The sequence below is a fragment of the Ascaphus truei genome, chromosome 14, assembly GCF_040206685.1.
Source record: "Ascaphus truei isolate aAscTru1 chromosome 14, aAscTru1.hap1, whole genome shotgun sequence".
NCBI lineage: Eukaryota > Metazoa > Chordata > Amphibia > Anura > Ascaphidae > Ascaphus > Ascaphus truei.
Genome location: NC_134496.1, coordinates 46,683,388 through 46,697,191, shown reverse-complemented (window position 1 = coordinate 46,697,191; position 13,804 = coordinate 46,683,388). Strand labels below are relative to the sequence as shown.

Below are 13,804 nucleotides of genomic sequence, written 5' to 3'. Positions count from 1 at the left end.
GTAACAAAAATGGGTCCCTCTGATAACAACCAAAGCTGTGAGGGCGTATGAAAACACACACACACACTTTTTGGATTAACATTGCTGCTAAACTGTTTTGCTCACTCCATTAAAACATAATTTTCCTGCTACTTAATTATCCTGCAGTACCTGAAATGAAGTGTGTTCCTTATTAGGCATTTCATTTGCATAAAGGAAGTTTCGGTCGGCAACCTAATTAAGCAGCAATGATCTGTTTCAAAAAATGTTAACTTTTATCAAACTATAGCTTTTTTTTTTTACTTGATATCCCACAATAGGCCAATTGCAGTACAGCCTTAAAGGAAATAGCAAGATACAGCTTAATATGCAGTCATGTATTCACAACTAGAGATGTGCAGAACTTGCACATTTCACCCATTTGGGTTCAGTGAAAATGTGAAGAGTCGACTTTTTAAAAACTAAGATGAATTTGCGAAACAACCTCATTTTAGCAGCGAATTCTAATTTCGGAGAACGGTTTGTCCATCACTAGTCACCACCGCTAGGGAGAAACAGGTTGTAAGAAAATAACTAAATGCTACTTGAAGCGGCTTACAGAGAGTAGCCATCCATGGCAAACTAAGAATGCGTTACTGCGAGTATGGGTGAGAGAGAAGAGGACTGCTGAGGAGGGGGCTGGTCAGGCCTCAACCACTGGGTGTCCAAGGGCAGCAGCACAACTACCTGTGAGGGAACAGTCAGCCTGATAGATCCTCAGTAATATGTGAAGGGAGGAGGAGGGTGGATGCTGAACATACTCTAGCTCTTCTATTTCAAGACACTGAGGAGGTGGAGGGCTGGATAAGGAAGGATTGAGGCAGGGATGGAAGACGAGGCTGATGAGGGAGATGGTGATAAAGTCTGTGATATAAAAATTGTCCTAGCAGGGGGCCAAAGTGGTTCTGATGGTATGAGTAGTGTAGGAGCTAATGATGTGATCATTGGTGCGACAACAACTGTTAATGGTATGAAGGTGATGATTATAGTCATTCCCTCTGTGGGCAGCAGGCTGCATCGGCAACCACGGCTAGCGGCACTGGAGCTCCTGTTATTAACTTATTCTACTGGAAAGCAACATTGACTTGAGTATATATTCTATATTTCAAAGTGAAGAAAAACCCACAAGTCCCCCACCACCAACAAACCTAATTGTCCGCTTTAGGAAGAGCACACGCTGTTCTGCACCAGCCAATGCTGCATAGTTTGTTATCCTACTCCTCCTCTTCATCATCATCACCATTAAGAGAGTGCATGGCCCTGGTAATGGCAATGAGGGGAGAGGCAATAAAATCTTAGCATTAGAAAAAGCAGTACAGAATATTACACAACATATAACTATTGAGGAAAAGAGTGATGATGATGATGATGACGATGATGAATATGTTAGTGCTGGTGTGTGCAGCAGAGATAGCTCAAGCTATGCCATTGTGAGGCAGAAAAAAGCTAGGACTCCTCTGGAAACCTCTGCACTTATAGAACACATGACTTATACACTTGCATGGCAAAAAAGCAAGAAGGACACAGGCAGTAGAACAGTTTGGGAAGGCTTAATCCCTGGTACTAGTCGATCAGCTGACACAGAGGGCTTTGGTGTAGGGAAGGCCATCGTTGTGATAGAGGTGAGCTGCTGCTAGCAGTCGGCAGCACAGCACAGGGGGAAATGAGCATTCTGGCATGAATAGGCAAGCACGTGGTGGAACAATTATACCTTGTGCAATACACCAACCCACTGTTAACAAAGCTTTCCATAGGGTGCACGTGTTCCTTCGCACACACAGTCGACCCCTTTTGTTGAATAGTAAAAGGGCTAAAATGCCAGCAGTTGATATGCTGCCCTTTTAGGTTTATAGAGGGCCAGGGCTTTAGGAAGTTAATTAAATCTGCTGAGCCTTGCTTGAAAATACCAAGTAGAACCCGTTTTTGAACTAATGCTGGAAAAACCTGTACCAAGAGGTTGTTAAACTACAGTAGTGGGTAGAGCTCTCAACAGTGATATGTGGATTAGTGAACATGGCGGAAGGGACAACATCACTATTACCACCCATTGGGTGTGCTGCTTTCTTTTTTCTTGGCACCATCTGCTGTTCCTAATAGAGGAAATGACTAGGGTGCCTTAGTATAACATGCTTGTCGACTGCCTATGATCATACATCCTTATTTAGCTCTCCCCTACTAACACTTTCCCCACAGAACAGAAAATACAGCCTTATTCACTGACATGATATAGATGCCTGTTCATAGGCACCAGGCTCTGTCCCACTCTGCTGCCTACTTGGTCTTGCTCTCACTCCATGGCCCCAGTATCTCTGAGGTGGTGGTGTTGGTGAGTGTGGGGCAGGACAAAGAAGTTCAACAGGTGGAATAGTCAATCCAGGAGAAGTACCTGAGCACCCACAGAACTCCTCCCAGGAGCAGAGCTCCAACAAGGGGCAGACCATGGAGTCTGTATGGGTCTGGTGTGCTACCTTGATAAAGTTGAGGATATTCTCCTCCTTGTGCAGTCATGTTGGCTCTCTTATGGTGACTCACAGCAAAATACATGTGTCTCGAGGAAGATGGGGACATAGGGGATTGCTGATGGTGCCTGTCCCATATGTCAAAGTGATTGCACTGCAGCTGGTGTTGCAGTGCTGTTGTCCCCAGGATGCACCTGTTCTTTCACACTGCAGCATTTTGTAGGATACAGTGACCACCACAGAGTCACTCAATGTGCCATGATATTGTAATTCAAAGAATTTGCACACCAAGGATGTGTCTCCTCTGGGGACATAACCAACGTGATGCCTGAGGCTATTGGAGCAGAATGGAATAACAGCCTGGGGCCTGCCGCTATGATGCCTGGGAGAGGAACAGATGCTGAAATCCGCAGACCAAAGGAACTAGCCGTTCCGCTGCGGATCCAAATTCGTCCGACAAAATCGCCCATCTCTACTTCCAACCAAAGAATGAGGTCAAAGAAGATGGAAGCTCAACTCTGCCACAACCTTTTTCCCTAACAGGGACTGGAAAGCAGCAGTATCGGGCTCCTGGGGCATGCGTACAGAATGTGCGGCCACAGTTTTACTGCTGCTACTGGTACCAGCAAAAGCAACCAGTACATCTACGGCTGCTGAGGCTGTTATCCCTGACTGCTGTGCTAACTTTGCATCTACACCAGGCAGACTCCCTCCTCAGTTTCACTCTCCGGCCTAAATGCTTCTCCATTTGAAAAACAAATAAAATAAAAATAAATCTCTCTTTCCCTAGTTTCCTGCCAGCCTGTGCCTGCCCACACCCAGTTTGCAGCCCTCCCTCTGCCCCTCCCAAACTACACTGACCGAGTAGAGCTGCCACAGGCAAACCTATGTAGTGTTTCAATCAAACTTTTTATGAAAACGTTTAATCTAAAGCTCTACAGAGAATTAAAACGTTGCCAGTTACCATTAAAAAAAAGATAAAAAGCAAAAAGTTCCAATTCTTTTTTTTTTTTTTTTTTAAATCTATTTTTCTTTACTTTTTAAAACGTTCGAACGAAACAGCGGGGAAGCAAATCGAGGTAAGTTCGGAGATCACTATTTACAGGCAGTGTTTTCAGCACCATTTTACCTACACCACAGAAGTTAGCAAAGTGAGCTGAGGTGCACTAGTTCTGCACATATTAGCAACTTAACTATAACACCTAAAAAATTGTCATTTTTTCGAGGATAGTTCTTAAGTGGAATTTGCAGAAGTGACAGTAACACGAAAGAAGCTTCTTTTTGCTTCATAGTTTTTTCCTGGGTGTCTGTCCTGCATCCGTCTGTAGTATTGTAGATCAGCTCTATCACTGAACAATGTACAAATATTAAATGCAAAATGTAAAATAATGCGTTTTGTTCTTGTTTTTCAGCTGACCTCAGAAATAGTTCTTCAGATTGCTACTGAACCTGTTTTACCCTTTAATGCACTGGATATAGCCTTAGAAATTCAGAAGAGCATTGAAGGTAATCCACAAGGGACACTGTTTTTATTGGTTCTTTGTTAACATGGTTATTGTCTTTGATTTGGGCAGAAGAAACTGCACTTCATTTTCTTTACAGATTAATCACATATTCTCTTTTCTCTTGGCTTCTGAATGGGTAATTGTTTGTCAATCAAGTGTTTTCTTTATCCCAACCTGTCCTTAATCGATAGGCCAGAAGGGAGAAGGGGTTTGATAGTGCAAACACTTATTAAACACATTGACATCACATATAAGGGAGCAGGACCGCCAACAACTTTCCCGGGGCCCAGAACTAGAGTTTCACCGCTCCCCCCCCCCCCCCCATCATGTCGACGAACTTGTGAGCCCCTTCCCTTTTCTTTTGAATGCCTTCCTCATTCTCTGAACCCCTCTATTTCTCTCCCCCTTCTCACACTCCCCCCTCTCATCCTCTCTCACACCCATGTATTTCCCCCCCTGCCTCACTCCCCCTATCACTTTCCACCCTCTCCCACTCTCATTCCTCCACTCTCTCACTCTTACCCCAGACTTACTCCCCTCACACTCGCCCACTCTCCTCTCACACTCTCCCCACATACTCACCCCCCCTTCTCCTCTCCTCACACTCTCCCCCCCCCCTTCTCCTGCACTCAATGTTCCCCCTCCACTCACTCAAACCCACTCCCTCAACACATACACACACATTCCCCCCCCCCCCCCTTAAGACTTTTACCTGGGGGGGAGAGACCACGGGCACCGTGCCGATACCACGCTCAAATGCAGAAGTTGGGTCCAACTTCTGGCACCGACCAGCAAAGCGGGTGCAGCCGCAGCACGTGGGGAGAGCTGGAACCCGGAAGCTGGACGCGGGCCACTTCCAGTGCTGACCACAGCCCCACACAGCTGCCGGGTCTGGGACACTAGTCCCAGCTCTCCCACGGTGTCAGTGACCCTGCAAGGGAGTAACCAGATAACAGGCTCACAGACGTCAATATCTCATGTTTACAAATTACAAATATTTCAGAAACGTATATGTTTTGGATATTATAAAAAAGAAAAGGCACGAAACACTCATCTAACCCTTCATACATGTCACAGCCAATAATACCCGTGGGTTCTACGAGAGACTGCTGGCCTGTTGATGTTGTTTGATCCGGGTTTGGGATGCATGCTTTTACCTACTTGATCTTGGCAGTTTTGCAACAAATTGGATTTTATTGTATTTATGTTGTTGGCCAGAAAACTTAATGAAGATGACCATTTTGAAAGAAATAAATGAAGCAGTAAGTATTTTAGCGTGCGGGTTCATTGAGGTTCAATACAGCTTGTGGTGTGTACTTTTCACATTCTGACAAGTGGCCATCCAACTTGTATATTTATTATACTAGTTCATAGCAGCAGATCACTCTAGCTCTCCCCTGTTCTTATAGTCACAGGAAGGAAGGATAATTTACTGCTGAGTAATTTGTTGGAGTTGATTTATTGGCCCACTCTTGAAAGCCTTGTGTTCTGAAAATGAATGACCTTGGTCTGTGTATTTGGTTTAAAAAGGACAATTCATTTTTTCGGAATAAGTCGAGATTGTATCTGGTGTTTTGATGAAAACAAGTGACCACACCAGCACTTTGTACCCTTTATACCAGTCTGTTTTAAATCATAGGAAGTAGCACTACACATCGTGAATGATATAAGAGCTACAGCCTGTCCTGTGGAGCAGGAAGCAATACTGTAACCGAAATAGGATGCAATAAATAAAAGCTGTCGGAAATCATGTGATATTGTAGGACAAATATGAAAGAACAAACAGGAGCTTTATATAGGAATGATTATTCTGCAAATGTATTTGTACTTGCACCGCAGTCAGTTTGTCAGCCTTTAAATTCTATTTGTTACGTTTGTCCTTACAAGGTAGTACATTCTACGGTTAAATTCGGGAATTCGTCATTCTCCGTATAATGGAGTTTAATGGCTTGGAGTATTGTGCCTTGTTTGAAAGAGTCAGAGGGGAATTCCATATTTGTGCTACAGAACCGACTCCGCTACTGACCAATACAATATTAGCTATGACTATTCATCAATGTTCTTGGAGGAATGTTTGTAGAGGAAACACTTACTGTACACACACAAAGACGGAGCAGATGTTCACAGAGGCAGATTGCTGTATGTAGTTAATTTTGGTGATTATAGGGTAGTTTGTTTTTCCGAGTATTCCATATTTTTTGTGTTTTCTGTGGCGGTAACATTGTTTACTACAATAAACAAAGATGCCCCGAGGCCCGTCCAATGTGAAAAATTATTTAGTACATAAATATATGTTTTTTTCTATGTTTTATCTATATATTTTCTTCTCATACTTGTAAGTCATTTAGTTCAATCCTTTGGCCAAAAACATGCCGAGCCTGCACCCACGTCACGGTGCCACGCTCTCAGCAGGTCCCACGCTGCCAATATTATACTGCGTCTTTTGTATTTCTTCCACTGGAATGAGAAAAGTGGAAACAAAACAATAATATAGCCAATAGCATGGGATGCGTGATGTGTGTGCATGACATGTATGTGTGGCATGTATGTGTGGCATGTATGCGGTGCCTAAGGTTTTTTTTTAAGGGATTTTTTTTCACTATATTTACTATATTTATTAACCAGGTTTTGCTGCACCATAGCACATATAGTGCTCTTAAATTGTAATCCCGTAGGCACCGCATACGTGCCACGCTTCCCAAAATAGTGACTATATCATTGTTGTTTTGTTCCCCCTTTTCTCTTCCTAGGGGAAGAAATGCAAAGTATTTATATTAGTAAGGTCTCCATGTATTGTAATTCTCCCAGGTAGCACTGTGGCAGACGTACACAGTTATACTATAGCACAGATACATTATTTATACCTGTTTTTACACCTGGAAGGTAAGGACACTGTCAATATTGATGATGTCTGCTGTGACACATCTAGTTAGTGTATGGCTGACACAATCACCGTGACAGGTGGAGAGTCAACATGTTTCCTGCAGTAATAACTAAGCACTTAACAAGAGAGTTATCCCATTGCCTTTTATAATCCCTCTTCTTTCTCATCACGTCCTCTACAGAAGAATGCTTGTATGCTTAGACTATAGAGGGTGGGTACTTTCACTGTTGTTTTGGGTTTAAAAAAAAAAGTTTGTGTTGGTTTTGGATTAATAAAATATTATGGAATAAAAACTTAAAAATAAGGATTTATAAAAAAAAACTAAATCCGGAAAGTTGGATTAGTCTATTTAAAAAAAAAAAAGAGAGAGAAGGCTGAGGTGATATCTTTCTGCTTGCTACAATTTGCAACATGTTTGCACCTCTCTCTGTAAATGCATACTGTATGTATATATTCCAGAAGTGATATCTCTTCTAAATACTTATCCAATCAAGTGAATGAGTTAGAAAACCCATGATAAATGGGTCTGTGAAATCTGAAATTGGAAAACCAGTAACTACAGTTGCAGCCAGTGACACGTTCTTCAACTTTGCTGAACTCTTATTTCTTTTGCCATTCAACATTCATGCCTTCATTCACACCCTTTAATTTCTAGGCCGTTTACTGTCTTGTTACAGAAGCATCCGTGCAGCAGCCTCTAAAGGCGAAAAAAGATAGAGAAGCATTCGAATGATCATTAGCCAATTACTTATATTTTTCTCTGTCACTTTTGCCTAGAGTTCAGTTTAATTAATGTGCAAAGTACACGTCCACTAATGCAAAATATTTGAACGCACAAGACGTTAAATGGGCAATTTTCTGCCTGTGAGATTTTCACTACCCATTGGTTAAAGTCTCTTTAAATCATTAGTATCTCTTGAAAGCTAATTGGATATGGGAAATTCAGGTCTCGGTTATCTTGGAATAAATTTAACATGTGAACAAATATGGTTGAATTATAGATATCTCAGCAACATTCAGCTTGGAAAATGGTTCCTAGGAAAGACCCTAGAAATATATTTCTGCAAATAAAGGTGGCAAGATCACCATGTTCACAAGTACCAATCTTGATGTACAGTTACTATTTACTTAATTACGTAATTAACTCTTAATAAAATCACGTATAGCAAATATTTTTGCCTAGCTGATCAATCTACAGACACATTGGCCTAGGTTTACTAAAGGTTGATAAATGAAAAAAATTGCCATTATCAGTGTTTAGTTCCAAAGTGCAGGGAAACGAGGAGAATCCGGCTTGTGCAGCCAACACAACATAGACAAACAAATTCCTCAAAAGGCAGGTCTCCTCTAGGATCAAGGTACAAAGTAGGGCTCTACTCACAAGTTCACCTGATGGAAGGTCCTTATGGCACCTGAAACGTTGTTTCTCCTCTGTTCTTGGCTGTTACAATAAATGAAGAATTGCCTTGTGAACTTGTGATTAGAGCTCTACTCTGTACCTCTGTCCTAGAAGAGACCTGTATGTTTAACACCAATTTTATTTCTCAACCTATTCCCTAAAGCCATATCGCCAGAAGCAAAGCAGTGATAGGGTTTTTTTTACCACTGTGATATCCCGGTGCTATTTTTAACGTAGTGTATGCAAATAATTAATAAATGCCAAATGACATTCACATGCTATTAACTAAAGTCTGATACCTAGCGATGTCGGAGTAGTGACAAAAAATCTTGCCAAATTGTATCACTTACCTGTACTCCAGTATGTCATTAGGCCTATCCTGCCTATGTATATTATGGCCACATTAGACATAGGCAGGATAAGACAAGCCGACCGAGAATTGGGGATAAAAGTGGTTCAAATAAACTTTGAGCATGTTTTATATATTAACCCCTTAGTAGCCCAAGTGCCCAGCTTGTCATCATCAACCCATGGCTAGCTGGTCCCTAAGTGCTCCATAAGGATGAATATATTTCCAGTACTAGACTAACTACCTCCGTTGCATAACAAAGAGGCAGGGCTTGGGCATGCCTTACTAGCTCCTATGGCAAACCAGGGCTGAACCCCACGTCCCGCTTCCAGGGGGACTACCCACTCACCTCAGGGCACTTACCCATATAACCCACCCTCACTATCCCCAACCTAATAATTCCCCTCTTGTCTATAAACGACTTACAGCCCTATTAGCCAAAGTTAGTTAATAGGGCTGTAGGCCATTTGTATATATGTATGTCTTTATTTATATAGCGCCATTAAAGTACATAGCGCTTCACAGTAGTAATACATGTGACAATCATATAAATAACAGATCATGGGAATAAGTGCTTAAGACATAAAAGTAACATTTAGGAAGAGGAGTCCCTGCTTCTAAGAGCTTACAATCTAATTGGTAGGTAGGAAGAACATACAGACACAGTAGGAGGGTGTTTTGGTAAGAGCGTCTGCAAGGGGCCAAGCTTTATGTATCAGATATATAGTATTAGCCGCAGAGCTACTCATATGCTTCGTTAAACAGGTGTGTTTTAAGGTGGGTTTAAAGGTGGATAGAGAGGGTGGTAGTCGGGTGTTGAGGGGAAGGGCATTCCAGAGGGGCGGGGCAGTCAGTGAGATAGGTTTATGGTGGGAGAGGGCTTTAGATACAAAGGGGGTAGAGAGAAGACATCCTTGAGTGGAAAGCAAGAGTCGGGATGGTGCATAGCGAGAAATTAGGGCTGAGATGTGAGGAGGGGCAGAAGAGTGTAAAGCTTTAAAAGTGAGGAGGAGAATTGAGTGTGAGATGTGGGATTTGATAGGAAGCCAGGAGAGTGATTTCAGCAGGGGAGACGCTGAGACAGATTTAGGAAAAAGTTGAGTGATTCTGGCAGAAGCATTTAGGATAGATTGTAGGGGGGACAGGTGCGAGGCAGGAAGACTGGACAGCAGGAGGTTACAGTAATTGAGACAGGAGAGAATGAGGGCCTGTGTCAGAGTTTTAGTAGTGGAGCAACAGAGGAAAGGGTGTATCTTTGTAATATTGCAGAGGAAAAAGCGACAGGTTTTAGATATATAGATTTTGAATGTGAGAGGAGAATGTGAGAGAGGAGTCAAGTGTGACCCCTAGGCAGCGTGCTTGCGCTACTGGGTGTATGACAGAACTTCTAACAGTAATGTGGAAGGAGGTAGTAGGGACAGGTTTGGGATGAAATATGAGGAGCTCTGTTTTTGACATGTTGAGTTTAAGTCTGCGGAGGGTCATCCAGAATGATATCACAGAGAGACATTCAGAAACTTTGATCTATACAGCAGGTGTCATCAGCATAGAGGTGATATTTGAAGCCAAGAGATGTGACTAGGTCACCTAGAGAATGTGTACAGAGAAAAGAGGAGAGGTCCCAGGACAGAGCCCTGGGGTACCCCCACAGAGAGATCGATAGAGGAGGAGGAGGTGTTAGCAGAAGAGATACTGAAAGTACGATGGGAGAGGTAAGAGGAGATCCAGAATAGAGCTTTGTTACGAATACCAAGAGTATGGAGAATGTGAGGGAGGAGATGGTGGTCCACAGTATCAAATGCTGCAGAGAGGTCGAGTAATATGAGCAGAGTGTAATGACCTCTGTCTTTGGCAGCATGGAGGTCATTAGTTATTTTAGTGAGGGCTATTTCAGTGCAGTAAGCAGTGTGGAAACCAGATTGTAGAGGGTCTAGGAGAGAATAGGTGGCAAGAAAAGGAAGCAGGCGAGAGAATACAAGGCATTCAAGGAGTTTAGAGGCAAAAGGCAGGTGGGAGACAGGTCAATAGTTAGGAAAACAGGTATGGTCAAGCTTGCTGGTTTTTGAGTAATGGTATGACTGGTGCATGTTTCAAGGAGGAAGAAAAAGTACCCGAGTAGAGGGAGGAGTTAAAAATCTGTGTGAGCGTAGGAATTATAGTAGGAGCAAGAGGTTTTAGGAGATGGGAGGGAATGGGGTAAAGAGGGCAAGTGGTAAAGGGAGAAAAGGAGATCAACTGTGACACATCCTCTTATGTGACAGTAGAAGAAGAGTCAAGGAAGGCAGGAGGAGAGTTAGGAAGCGGTGTAGGGTGGGAGGGGGAAACAGAGGGGACGTTCTGATGTATGGATTCCACCTTTTCCTTAAAATATGAATATGAAATTGAGTGATTCTTGCGTTTCTCTTGCATTACCGCTAAAACGCCATATGCATATGAGGTGATTAATGCATGGTTATCAGGCATTTATAATTCTTAGCAAATACTGCATTAAATCACAAAGAATATCCTGCATTATTTCATTTATTTATTTTCATAATGCTGAATATTATCGCTGATTTAACGATTTGCAGTAAATATAGGCCATTATTTTTGTAGTTTTATCAAATGAATTCCTGCCGTTTGCCATTGATCAGCTTTGTGTACGCTTCTCTAATTTATGTAGTTTCTTTGATATAATTATGTTTTGAAATGTGAATTTCATTATACGGCAGCATTTTAAAACGTTAGGAATCTCCGTTATTTTGGATAAATTAAATAAATGAATTATAGCATTAAAATGATTTGCTGCAATGATACATTTTTTTTATTATCATAATTGCTTAGCAAACGATTTGTTTAATTCCACTGCTCCGCGATGTGTTGTAGGGATATCCAGTAATGGGGGAGATGAACGGACAGATTAGCTCAGGCAAAATTACATAATTCAGTGCAAAAAGGAGAAATGCGAATACTAATGAGTTTGGCCCAAAGCAGCTTTTTTTGTGTGGGCTTACATCGTGGGAGATATTAATTGTTTTCTACTTGGCATCCAATTAGCTGTGTGTGAGTCTGAGAGATATTTTTACACGAGTAAAGGAGGGACGGCCTGAAATTCAGATGTTAAAAGTAAATGTATTTTGTGTCTGGAATTGGCATTTTCTTTACCCATTTTTGATTTAAAAAGTGTACCGAGTCATCGTTGTCATAAACCCCTCTGTGTAAACCAGGGGGCGCAAACTTTTTCCCCTGCGCCACCCTGCCGGCGGTTCCCCTCTCTCCGCGCCCCCCCATCCACGCTTACCTTAGCTCCGGCGGCATGACGTCACGTTGCCATGGCAACGTGACGTCAGATGATGAATGGCCACGCGTCTAAGAAGCCGCCGGAGTTAAGGTAAGTAAAGGTTTACAGAGGCCCTGCAGCTCCCCCGGCACTTAAGCCTTCGGGAAGCGCGCGGGGCCTCTGTAAACGCCGCGCCCCCCGCAGTCAGTCTTGCACCCCCCTGAGGGTCGCGCCCCCCAGTTTGCACACCGCTGGTGTAACGATTGTCATGTGCAACCGTCGTTAACAATTTGATGCCGAAACAAATATATTAAATATTGAAATATGGAAATTAAAGGAACAATCCAAGCAAACCCTACATACAGTATGTGGGTTTTTTTTAAATAAATCGGTTCTGTAGTATTAGATAATACTTACTGCATTTAAAACAATATATATTATACAACTTTTAATGAGTTTTAATTATACTGAGCATCCCTTTGATTTCTATAGCGGGGTTTAGCCACCTCCCCAGCAGTGCAAGATTTTTGTAACACTTTCCTGTGTGTAATCATTGGTTGCCAATATTCCCAGCAGTTTGAGCTGCAAACTGTAACAATAGATAATGTTACCTTAGTAATATACAAATACATTGTAGCTGCTGAATTACACTGACTGAAGGATTTTTTGGAAACTGAAAGTCGGCCATTTAGTGAACAAAATGGAAAATGTGCGTGATGCTAACGACTAATAGACAGACCAAAGCAATGTGATATTTAAAAAGATGCTTCCATATAGAGAACCCCGGGTATATATACAAATATACATACCTTGGCTTATACTAAATAAAATAATAACAGTATGAACATGTTACAGAAATGTTTAACATTTGCATCATATATTTTCATTATTTTAGCTCTGATCACTTACAAACCCTTGTAGGGACCAGTTTAACCCATGACCACATTTCTGCAGAGTAAAATGTGCGCAATCTGAGATCTTTTCTGTTATATAGCAGACTAGTCTGGACCTACATTACTTTCACACACATTTAGTGGCCATCACACTGATTAATGAATAACAGTTTTGTTTTTTAACTACACTTCTTCATTGTGTAGGAACACAGTATACTTTTTAATATGCAGATCTTACTTCCTATCTCATTAAAATTATAGGCATTTGCTTCCATGAATAATGCTGTTGAGTATGAAGCAGCATGTTAACATAATTTATAGGTGTTATCTTTTTACAGTGTTATCATTTTGTTATTGGTGTAAATTCCACAATTTTATCACTAGATATGCTGCTCTGTGTAATTCAAAAGTCATAAAAATGCTTCTTTCTCATATTTCCTGGGCAGTAACCATGCATTTTAGTTACAAAATACATATAAATCAGTCATATTCAGCATATTAGAATGCTGTTATGCAGTCTGTTGTTAGCCAAATGGACCTTTATTTCCATCTATTCTATAAATTCTATGGTAAATGAAAAATCTTGAACTGTTCATTGGTGTCTTGTACACCTTTTTAATTACATTTTAGAACGGATCATCATTTTCATTGAAATTCTTGTTTTGCAGGTGATGCTTCCTCCACTAATCAATTGATGGAGAAAGCAAGAAGTTTGAGAGAAACTGCAGAGTTGTTCCAATCTAATGCAATGCGTCCAGCTAATGACCCCAGAGAGAGAGATTCCAGCAGAGTGAGAATGTTGAACGATGTTTTACAAAATCTTGAGAAAAATTTCCTGATACAGAACCCCCCTCCAGGCTTTTCAAGGTAAATAAATATAGTTGTAACCCCCCCTCATAAAGGGTTACTAGCATGGCTGTTGTATGTTGGGCCCCACACTGGGTTGCTATGGGATCCAGACATCACACAGTGGTATATAGGGAGGAGGGACTATTCTGGAAGGTTAGGTTCCAGGAGGACATGAAGAGAGGAGCCTCG

General features: G+C 41.7%; 1 protein-coding gene across 3 annotated transcripts in view; it reads left to right on the top strand.

Annotated features, from left to right (window-relative positions):
* NAALADL2 (N-acetylated alpha-linked acidic dipeptidase like 2) overlaps nt 1-13,804 on the top strand; it is a 418,513-nt gene that overhangs the window by 368,582 nt on the left and 36,127 nt on the right. For all 3 annotated transcript variants that reach the window (XR_012788046.1, XM_075570757.1, XM_075570756.1), the window contains exons 12-13: nt 3,890-3,983; nt 13,435-13,633. Coding sequence is in view for 2 of the 3 variants with exons in the window: in XM_075570757.1 (XP_075426872.1) it covers nt 3,890-3,983; nt 13,435-13,633 (293 nt within the window). In the remaining variant the exon portion in view is untranslated. The remainder of the gene's footprint in view (nt 1-3,889; nt 3,984-13,434; nt 13,634-13,804) is intronic.